General features: G+C 36.6%; 2 protein-coding genes across 2 annotated transcripts; one reads left to right on the top strand and one right to left on the bottom strand.

The window, feature by feature from the left end:
• Positions 1 to 1716: 1716 nt before the first annotated feature.
• On the bottom strand, positions 1717 to 2211 carry LOC142628862 (uncharacterized). Its single transcript, XM_075802898.1, has one exon. It carries the CDS (start codon positions 2209 to 2211, stop codon positions 1717 to 1719), a length of 495 nt encoding a protein of 164 aa, XP_075659013.1.
• A 2314-nt stretch (positions 2212 to 4525) lies between these two features.
• Positions 4526 to 7261, top strand: LOC142627790 (xyloglucan endotransglucosylase protein 34). The gene is made up of 5 exons (XM_075801694.1): positions 4526 to 4654; positions 4766 to 4958; positions 5100 to 5200; positions 5424 to 5617; positions 6596 to 7261. Exons 2-5 carry the CDS (start codon positions 4772 to 4774, stop codon positions 6993 to 6995), a joined length of 882 nt encoding a protein of 293 aa, XP_075657809.1. The 5' UTR covers positions 4526 to 4654; positions 4766 to 4771; the 3' UTR covers positions 6996 to 7261.
• Positions 7262 to 11424: the final 4163 nt, after the last annotated feature.

The following is an 11424-nucleotide window of genomic DNA, read 5'->3' as shown; positions in this document are numbered from 1 at the left end:
CCCTCCATTTGATCCATTCCCTTACCACAGACTGAGCAGCCATGATGCTCCGCCATGAAATGACGGATTGTGACCCATAGACGCTTCAATAAACTCGCACGTGGGGAAATATTTTGCCTTAAGTACCCTATAGACCAAGGATGTGTGATCCATTTGCAACCTCCACCCTTGCTTGGCTAGGAGAGCCAAGTTGAATTGTTTCAGCTGCTTAAAATCCATCCCATCCTTGGATTTTGGTTCGCACAATCTCTTCCAACTTAGCCAGGCAATCTTTTTCTCATCCACTTTTTGGCCCCATCAAAAATTCCTTATCATGCTAGTTAGGTCGTCGCAGAGGGAATCCGGGAGTTTGAAACAGCTCATTGTGTAAGTAGGGATTGCTTGTACCACTGCCTTAATCAAGACTTCCTTACCTGCTATAGATAACATCTTTTCCTTCCAACCTGCTAGCTTCTTACCTAGTTTTTCCTTAATGTCATTGAAGGTGCTGCGCTTGTTCTTGCCCACCAGGGAAGGTAAGCCTAAGTACTTCTCATGTTGTTTGATCACTTGTGCACCAAAACGCCTTTTAATTCCCTCCCTGATAGTGGTAGGGGTGTTGCTACTAAAAACAAGGGAGGTTTTTGCTCTATTCAGTTGTTGCCCCGAAGCTAACTCGTACACTTGTAGGACCTTTTGAAGTGCATCACATTCTTCAAGCGTAGCTTTGCAAAAAATGAGGTTGTCATCTGCAAATAATAGGTGAGATAAAACGGGACCCCCACGGCACACCGAGACTCCTTTCATACTGCCACCGGCCACTGCAGTTTTTATAAGAGCTGAAAGCCCCTCTACACACAATAAGAAAAGATACGGTGATAACAGGTCGCCCTGACGGATGCCCCTAGAAGGAATAATATGGCCCCTAGGACTACCATTTATTTTGATAGAGTAAGTGACAGACCTCACACACCTCATCACCAGCTCCCTCCACCTCTCATCAAAGCCGAGCTTCTCCATAATTTCCTCCAAGCACCCCCATTCCACCATATCATACGCCTTACTCATGTCAAGTTTAAGTGTCATCTCCCCCACTTTCCCTGACTTCTTATTACCAATGTGATGAAAGGTTTCAAAGGCAACAAGTACATTGTCGGTGATTAGTCTACCGTTCACGAAAGCACTCTGTGTTTCACTAATGATAGATGGTAAGACCTTTTTTAGCCTATTTGCAATAACTTTTGATACAATCTTATACACAACATTGCATAGACTTATAGGCCTGTAATCAGTTACCCGTTTAGGTTCTTTGATCTTTGGAATTAGCACAATATGGGTAACATTTAAGTTGGGTGGAGATATACCTCGGTTTAGGAAGTCCAATACCGTTTTAGAGACCACATTCCCACAAGTAGGCCAAAAATGTTGAAAGAACAGGGGGGGCATCCCATTCGGGCCTGGGGCTTTGAGCAGATACATTTGCTTAAGAGCAGTCTTCACCTCCTGTTCACTGTATTCTCTGGTGAGCTGTTGATTCATGGCGGGAGTTACCTTTCTTTGTACAACAGTGAGCAACTCCGAGAACTCCGTGGGGTTACTTGTCTGGAAAAGGTTCTGATAGTAGCCAACTACAATTTCCTTAACCTTCGACTCATCTTCCTGCCACACACCATCACCATCCAGCATGCCAACAATGAGATTCTTCTTTTGCCAAGAGGATGCCTTTGCATGGAAAAATCATGTATTCCTATCCCGAGCTTGGAACCAGTTTAACCTTGATCGTTGTCTCCACATTGCGTCCTCCTTATCAAGCCAACTATTCAACTCAAACCGCGTACTTCTCAAGGCTTGGTTAATCTCAGTTGATGATGGTTGAAGCTCAAGCCACTCTACTTTATTTTGAAGCTCAGCCACCTTTTTACCCACATGACCAAATACTTTTTTGTTCCAATCCTCCAAGCTAGACCTACATTGTTCCAAGCAGTTCTGCATAACATTACCTTCGGCTGAAATCAACCCTCTATGCCAAGCATCAATCACCACCTGCTCACAACGTTGGTCTTTCAACCACATCGATTCGAACCGGAATGGTTTCTTCTGTTTCCTCCCCCTTGGTTTTGGTAGCATTCGTAGCACAATGGGAGCATGGTCTAAGACTGATGATGATAAGTGGTAAAGCTTTGCCAAAGGAAACAGGCTAATCCACTCGGGGGTTGCTAGCGCTCTATCCATCCTCTCGTGTATCCGCACACCATCTGCCCTTTCGTAGTTCTAGGTAAACTTGGGCCCATTGTACCCTAAATCACTGAGACCACAGCAGTTTGCGCTCGGGGATTATCAAAATAGACTTATTGTAACTACAAAGGTACAAAATTTCATCAGAACAAGACTCTTAGTAATTTATGGTATACTTTATTTTTAGTTGTTGAAGTATTGCAGTCTTTAAGAATTTCAACTGATGCAACTACTTCTATGTAGGTAAATTAGTGGGTAGGTCTTGCATAAGGTCTTCAACGGATTGATAAATGATGGTACTATTTCCACACCTCCCATTCTCTATTTATTTTTTCTATTTCCAAAATAATATTACCCGTATCACTAGAGGTAGGGAATATTAGATTAGTACTTTTACACACTTAAGAATTTTAATTTATGGTATCCGTAGAATAATATTTGTTTTTTTTTTTTTTTTATTATTAAGCCAAAATACAAATTAATTTTAAGTGTAGGTTGAATTCAAATAACATATATCTATTCGATTAGCAATTTAATTGGAAGAGAATGGGGAAAAACAGAAATTAAAAATAAATAAATAAAAAACTTCTTTCTTAGAAATGCTAAAAAAGGGGAAAAAAATTGAGGGAAGGGCAGGACAGGAGAAGGGTGGGACTGGGCTGTAGAAGTCCATTGGAAAAGGGAAAAAATATATAAGGGTTGTCCCTGACGATTAAAGCCACATATATGGTTAATTTGGACCATTTTCTCATATCCAATTCTTATGTCTTTTCTTCTTCTTCTTTTTCCCTAATACGAACTTCAAATTCTAAGCAATTGGCGGTCTCATCTCCCGGTGAAAATTTATGCATGTCAGTTGACTTTAATGATATAGTTGGATAAATGAATGGGCAGTGTAATTACAAATACCTGCTAACTTTTTTTATCCATCTATTCTTTGCTAGAGTTTTATCCATCTATTCTATGCCCATGAGTTAGCTGAAAATATAGGCTACAAATAAAAAGACAAAGGGGAAGGAGCGGACCCTTATAAAAGAGGAACCACCGAACCAGCGAGTCATCAAGTCATCAAGTACAGCCAAACAAACAAACCGGGCCCAGGTTCAGTGCAAACTGCTTATAATCCTAAAGAGAGAGAGACGGAGAATGGCAATGGCTAATGGATGATACGCTGATAGCCGACACCCTCATTACTCATGTTTGATGTCTTAATGACCGCAAGGGAGAGAGCTACACTGCTTTATATTTGGATTTTTAATTTTAATTTTGTTAATTAGGGTTTTTCAAACTTATAAAATTGTTCTAATTTGAAGTTTTATTCTGGCCAAAAGCTTCATAGATCTCCAATTATTGAATTATAAAAAATAAAAATAAAAATAAAAATTATTAGTTTGTCTCTTTTATTAGGTTTTGTTATTCTAACAATAAGGAGATAAAATTTTAAAAAAAAAAAAAAGACACGAAACTATTGATTATACTTTACATTTTACTTTTTACTAAAAAAAGGGAAAAAAAAAATCTCATGCATTTTACTCGAAACTTGAATAAAATCAATTTGGCAACTATTAAACATAAAAGGTTGAGAGAGAATACTTTGTTTAGAAATTAGGGAAAAAAACTTAATTGAGAAAGTCATAATAAGAAATTTAAAATTGAAGGTGAAATACAAAGTTTTACCAATAATTCTCCATTTTTCTTTCTGCATTGGAGAATAAAGATAAAGATTTGAAATTGAAACTACTTCATAAGTTTGTGATTTAAATCCACTCAATTTAAAAAAAAAAATAAAAAACTAAAACTTAATCTATACAAGTATATAAACTCTCATGTTACTACCGCAAACTCTTAGCGCGATGATCACTCTATAAATATAAGTGTTTGTAAAGTATGGGAAGACATTAACCAGGATTTAAGTTTCTAGGAATGAATTTTATACGCATGTACACATCGATTATGCTAAAATAAAATTTTATCTTGTAAAAAAAAAAAAAAAAAAACTCTTGTGTTTTTAATGTAATTCCATATATATATTAATTTTATAAAATTTCAAAAGCTGTATATAAATCAAATAGATTAAGAACAACTCAAACTCAAGTTGGGGAAAAAAAAAATCAAGCTCAAACTTAGGTAAAAACTTGGTTATAGCCTTACTTTGCAGTTTGCAACCTTTAAAATTTAAATGGTCAATTGTGCCCAAACTGAAACAGTAATGTTGATAGAAAATTAGAAGCTGGTAAGCCTCCACCACCGCCTAATGATTGTATGTAATACTAATACCCTAATTGCTATTATAATAATAATAATAGTTACAGTGTCCAAGGTTAAAAAATAATACTACACGAGAAACTTAAAAATAGTGTGCAGATAAAAATCGGACCCTACAAAAGGGCTCTGCCTCCTTCACTTTTCATCATCACATCCTCACACAGCTCTCTTCTGGGTAATGCTCTATGCAGTCTTGGTTTATTCCTTTTCTTCTTTCATTGTTAGAAGCCTCTCAAGTGTGCTTGTTTTTTCTTTAACAAAACAAGCTTTGTCTCTTACTATGCAGGAAAAAATGGCTTCTTTTGTGTGGACTCTGTTACTGGGTTTCCTATTTATGGTCTCCGGAGCCATGGGAGCTCCTCCACGGAAGCCTGTAGATGTCCCATTTGGCAGAAACTATATGCCCACTTGGGCTTTTGATCACATTAAGTACTTCAATGGAGGCTCTGAGATTCAGCTCCACCTAGACAAGTACACTGGTAAAATGAGCTAGAACAAACATTCTTTTGAATCAGAAATATATTGATGCCTGTCGTTTCAGATTGAAAATGCTTGTACAAATTTCATCTTAGTCTACATTCTCCTCAAACCTTTTTTTTTTTTTTTGGGATTTTGCAAAGGTACTGGTTTCCAATCCAAAGGTTCTTACTTGTTTGGTCACTTCAGTATGCAAATAAAGTTGGTTCCGGAAGATTCTGCTGGAACCGTTACTGCCTTCTATGTGAGTTATTCCCATTGCATTTATTTTGTCTCGAAAAGTTGTACTCTTTTCCAAAGGAAGTGAGGGAAAAAATACATATGTGTATATATATATATATATATAAAATTTTGGTTGGAAAAACACAGATTTTTTTTTTTTTTTTTACATTTTTAAGATTGGAGTTTTCTTTTTTTGTCACCTTAATTTGTTTTAAACTTGTAGTATTTATCTGATTATGTTGCAGCTATCATCTCAAAACTCGGAGCATGATGAAATAGATTTTGAGTTCTTGGGGAACAGGACAGGACAGCCCTACATTTTACAGACAAATGTGTTCACAGGAGGGAAGGGAGACAGAGAACAAAGGATTTATCTTTGGTTTGACCCAACCAAGGCCTACCACTCTTACTCAGTTCTCTGGAATCTGTATCAGATTGTGTAAGTTACTCACTTTCTTCTTTCTCTTTTTTGCATCTAGAAATGAACCTTTCAGATCCTGAAATGAAGCTGCTCGTATTTAAATATCTAGAATTAGAGCAAAATGGAAAAATAATAGTCCAAAAGATCTCTAATCTAGGTCCCCTGATTGACAAATCAGATCTCTAATCTAAGTCCCCTGATTGACATAATCTGATGACCATTTTTTGTTTTTACTTTCTCGATGTGATTTGTCTTAAAGTTCATTTATTACTCATGTTCAAGTGGCTTTTTCATTTGAGATTGAGAGATTAAAATTCTATAACAATATATGTCCAAAGAAATAAGCCTGCTTAATTAACCTTTTTTTTTTTTGGAGAAAAACCTGCTTAATTCTATAAATCCTTGTTTCCAAGATTTCTGTTCATTAATTTTCAGTTATTTTAAGACTTTGTGGTTCTCAAAGTATCAAATTATTTTTTTTTATTTTCTTTAATGACCTTATCCTACGTTAATTAAATCGAAACATCCGGAAGAAACAAAATTATTTGAAATGAAGTCCTCCCCTAGCAAAGTCCCCATTTCATTTTACTTTTTTCTTTAGAAAAGTTGAACTTCTATCAACATCCAATCTTTGCCGCAATCACTGGATAGTGATACACACGTATATACATATATGTAAACCAAAAAGTCCTTTCCGACAAAATTAGAACATGATCAAACAAAGCAAACACCTGTAATCTATTTGAATTTGGAAAAATCTCATTATAGTCAGCTCACGGTCATACTCATAGGAAAAAGGAATACTGGTAACATGGGAGGGTTTTTTCAACAAGAGAAGAGAACCCGACAAAACTTTCAAAATCAATAATAGTTGACAGAAATTTGGTTCACTTTATACTTTTTCAAAAGTAGAAACATGTTATAAAATGTGGACATTGGGGAATGGGCGAATAGGGGGAGGTGATGTGTCTGACTGTCTCTTATTTTATTTGTCAGATTCTTTGTGGATGACATCCCAATAAGAGTGTTCAAAAACTGCAAAGATTTGGGAGTGAAATTCCCATTCAACCAACCCATGAAGATCTACTCGAGCCTCTGGAACGCAGATGATTGGGCCACGAGAGGTGGGCTCGAGAAGACTGACTGGTCTAAGGCCCCATTTATCGCTACCTACAAGAGCTTCCATATTGATGGTTGTGAGGCCTCTGTGGAAGCCAAGTTTTGTGCTACCCAAGGCAAGAGATGGTGGGACCAGAAAGAGTTCCAAGACCTTGACTTTTATCAGTATAGGCGTCTCCAATGGGTCCGAACCAAATACACCATCTACAACTATTGCACTGACAGAGTCAGATACCCTTCAATCTCACCTGAGTGCAAGAGAGACAGAGACATATGATTTATGCATGATCAATGATTATTAATCTATTATTATGATACTACTCTTATCATAATTTTATTTATTTACCACATAAATTTATGAACACCCCCCCCCCCCCCCCCCAACTACTACTATTTCAGGAAGACTTTCGGGCGTGATTTATGGGGATTTCTTTTTTCATTCCTTAGTTTTGATCATGTTCCACTGTCGTAATCATCTGGGTTTTATGTATTAATTATGTTTCCATCTATCTTATATTAATTTATATAATTATTGTTATTTAATGGTTATGTTATGCAATCTCTCGTCTAGATGTGTATTGCCCAATAGCATGTGGAGTCGTAAACTCATTCCTTGTGATGTGAGTGGTTTTAATCGTTTTTCGGTTATTATATTGTACTTATCAGTATATTAAAATAGCCTTATCCGGTCTATTATTTATGCAATATTACAACTAATTACTTTAATAAATATTTGTATTCTATGCCACGTATCAAAAGATTCAAGTTTTCACATGCCTTGATCATTTACTAGTTAGATTTAATGCTTGTCGGGATGCAAATATGGATATACGAGAAGTGTCCACGTGCACTCCAATTATCTAACCCCGAACTTAGAAAAAAAAAAAAAATTATCAAACTCTGAGATGTGTAGGCTTGTATGCCGAAGTGTATACGAGTGGTAGAAACATCGAGAAGCGTAAATGGCTTGTATCCAATCTTCGGAACCATGCTTAAACAGAGTTTTGTTAAGACAAAAAATACTAAAATCACTTTGGCATGGAGAACCAGATTTTGATTTGAGAGGAGTAAGTCTTGGTACAATCCTAAATGCTTGAGGGTAAAACTGTTTACAAATAAACTTTTTTCTTAGACTCCCACAAATGAAAGTTACTGCCTAGTGCCTTGTTTTTTTCTTATGTCTTGTATACCTATTTGCGTCGTGGCTAAGTGCATACATGATCCACCAAATTTGGCTATTACCATTTACGAATTACCAGTCAACATTAGCATGCACTAATCCTTCCAAAGTCCAAACAAGTTCTTGATGGGAAAAAGGGTAGCTGGAGCCACATTGCCGCAACTAATTGCCACTGGCTTGCTAGGCCCGCTTGGTAAGTTGCCCAATTTGCATATGCATCAACAGGGGGCGACATTTACTGTTTTTATGTCCTCATTTTATTTCTTTATCTTCGTAATAATTTGATTAAAAAAATAATAACAATAATAACTGACATGTTCATTAATACCAAAGAAAATATAAAACTGTTGGAGTAATTGAGATTTGAGTAGGTGATTGAATTGTTAAGTTCAAAAGTGACTGAGGGAGTGATTCATATTTGTTTGGTTGGGTCAAAATTAATTGTCTTTTTCTTTTGGTTAATTTTTTTTAATGGATTGTTAAGTAAAGTTTTAAGGTCTTATTTCAGAGACTCACAACCATTTCTTAATGTGGATTGGTTGGGGAGGGAAAAATTAATGCATAGAATATTAGTGTGGAGCAATCCCAAAAAAATTTCAAAAAAAATTTCAAAAAATTTTTTAAAAAAAAAAGTCATTCTGGCTCCATTTGTAGCCAAACCAAGTCAGGACAGGCAGGAAAAAAAAAAATTCTAGTTAACGTTTCTGCTCAACCCGAGCGAGAGCATTCCCAAAAAAATAGTAAAAAATTCAAAAAAAAATAAAAAAACATCATTTTGGCTATATTTCTAGCCAAACTGGGCCAGCACAGGCCGAAAAAGACTAAATAAAATTCGTTTTGGGTACTGTTTCTACTCGACTGGGCTGGAGAAATCCCAAAAATTTTCAAAAATTTTTTTAAAATTAAAAATTAAAAAAAAAGTCATTCTGGCTTCATTTGTCGCCAAACCAAGTCAGGACAGACAGGAAAAGAGAAGAAAAAAAATCATTCTAGGTAACGTTTCTGCTCAACCCGAGCAGGAGCATTCCCAAAAATATTCAAAAAAATAATTCAAAAATTCAAAAAATAAAATAAAAAACATCATTTTGGCTATATTTCTAGCCAAACTGGGTCAGCACAGGCCGGAAAAGACTAAAAAAAATTCGTTTTGGGTACCGTTTCTAATCGACTAGGCTGGAGCATTCCCAAAAAAAATAGTAAAAAAATTATTTAAAAAAAAAAAATCATTTTGGCTTCATTTCTAGCTAAACCAGGCCAGGTGGAGCCGAAAAAGAAAAAAAATTCATTTTGGGTACCATTTTTGCCCAACCCAGGCAAGAGCATTCCCACAAAAATTCAAAAAAGTAAAAAACATCATTTCGGCTTCATTTCTAGCCAAACTGGGCCGGGACCGGCCCAAAAAGAGAAAATAATAATAATTTTTCATTCCGAGTACCATTTTTGCCTGACCCGGATTGGAGCATTCCCAAAATAATTCAAAAAATTAAAAAACTTCATTCTAGCTTCATTTCTACCCAAACAAGGCCGAGACAGACCCAAAAAAAAAAAAAAAATTGTTCCAAGTACCAACTCTGTCTGACCTAGACTGGAGCATTCCCAAAAAAAATTCAAAAAATAATAGTGAAAAAATTCAAAAATAAAAAAATAAAAAGGATCATCCTGGCCTCATTTCTAGCCAAACCGAGCTAGGACAGGCCGAAAAAGAGAAAAAACAAAATTCATTCCGAGTACTATTTCTGCCAACGAGGCTAGAGCATTCCCAAAAGATTAAAAAAAATTCAAAAAATTCAAAAAAAATTAAAAAAATTAATAAAAATAAAAATAAAAAGTCTACTGGCTTCATTTTTTTGCCAAAACGGGCCAGGACAAGCCAAAAAAGAGAAGGAAAATTTTTTTCTTTCCAAGTTCCGTTTCTACTCAACCTGGGCTGGAGCATTCCCAAAAAAAATAGTAAAATTAAAAATTAAAAAAAAAAAGTCATTTGACTTCATTTCTAACTAAAACACGCCGGGATAAGCCGAAAAAGAGAAGAAAAAAAAAAATCATTTCGGGTACCGTTTCTACCCAACCCGAGCAAGAGCATTCCCACAAAAATTCAAAAAATTAAATGTACGGGCCCTTCCCCCATGTCAAGCCCAATTGCCCTAAGGCCCATAAGGACTAACTCTTATAGAGGTCTCGTGCCGACCATACGTAGTAATGCTCGTGCCGTCCAAGAGGTCCGATCTAGGTGCGCTCGAAGCAACCTGTGACGTGCCCTGCCGATCACAGACTTACCTACGGGGTTGGTCCCTGCAGCACTATCATTTTATCCTTCCCGCCACTCGACGTCCACTTAGATGAAACGGTATTGGACCTCATTTCCATTACCTAGGGAATGCCCCTGCCGAGCATCAAACCCAGCGGTGGAGCCAGTTCCAATGCCACTCATTTTCTCCCACTCCCAACTAAACCCCCACTTCAGGGTAATAGTATTGGACCCCTTCCTTCACCCACCAGGAGAATAATCATGATCATTCCACTAAATTTGACTATAAATAGACAAAGAAGAATCAGTGAAAATGGTTGGCAAGTTCAAAGAGAAAAGATTATAGAGAGAGGGATATCGATTCTCCCCGAGGAACACAGGGGAGAGATAGTGAGAAACAAGGGAAGGAGGACTAGTACACGGGACTGTCAAGCACAACATCACCCATGGTAGGAAATTCAAAAGCCCACTATACAAATAGATTGTGAGCCCAAATTCCTTCAAGGCCCAACAGCCGTATCTTGGGACGCACATTAAAAAATGTCATTCTGGCTTCATTCTAGCCAAGCCGGGCCGGGACAAGCCAAAAAAGGCCCCAAAAAAAAATCGTTCCGAGTATCATTTCTGCCTGACCTGGGATTGAGCATTCCCAAAAAAATAGATTTTTTAGAATAAATAAATGTTAACATGTACCATTATTCCTAGGTAATGGAGTAAATAAAAATAAAAATTTATTGAGAAGAAATAACGCAAATAAATTCCGACTCTTTTTTAGACTTTTTGTTCAACTTTCATTTTTCATTTCCAAAGCTAATCACGTGCTGGGCTAGGACAGCAAAACAAATGAAGAGTTCAAACTTAAAAACAACATAATAAGACTAGACTCTAGAAGACAACAGAAAATAAAAGAGTGAAAGATCAATAACGTGAAACGGGGGCGGAGTAGAATGGGCTTGGGTTCATTAAGGCAAAGAGTGACCAGCGACATGGCGAGAGAGTGATGGGTTTCATTCAATCTGAGGTTTTTTTTTTTTTTTTTTTTTATTTTAAGCCAAAAGTCTATTACCATCCGAAATTGACCAGAATATGTCGGAATGGCCAGAACAGCCTCAAACTAGCCGGAATTTGGCCGGAATTTGGTTTCTACCCTCTACTACTATACTTATTCCTATTAATGGAAGGACAATTCAGTATTTATAGACTTGCTCTTATTAATAGGCAAACTAATCTGTTGATTTCCTTTAAACCTCATGGGAGGGAAAAAGTACCTTATAAGGC

This window comes from Castanea sativa, chromosome 3 (assembly GCF_040712315.1).
Source record: "Castanea sativa cultivar Marrone di Chiusa Pesio chromosome 3, ASM4071231v1".
In the NCBI taxonomy this organism is placed as follows: Eukaryota; Viridiplantae; Streptophyta; class Magnoliopsida; order Fagales; family Fagaceae; genus Castanea; species Castanea sativa.
Note: the sequence above shows the minus strand (reverse complement) of the source record. Positions and strands in the feature narration are given on the sequence as shown.

Bases quoted from the DNA above. Each gene is read 5' to 3' on its own strand.
- LOC142628862 (XM_075802898.1), bottom strand. From the start codon at position 2,211: ATGGATAGAGCGCTAGCAACCCCCGAGTGGATTAGCCTGTTTCCTTTG.
- LOC142627790 (XM_075801694.1), top strand. From the start codon at position 4,772: ATGGCTTCTTTTGTGTGGACTCTGTTACTGGGTTTCCTATTTATGGTC. The intron at 4,959-5,099 runs GTAAAATGAGCT...GATTTTGCAAAG, and splicing joins CCACCTAGACAAGTACACTG to GTACTGGTTTCCAATCCAAA. The intron at 5,618-6,595 runs GTAAGTTACTCA...TTTATTTGTCAG, and splicing joins TGGAATCTGTATCAGATTGT to ATTCTTTGTGGATGACATCC.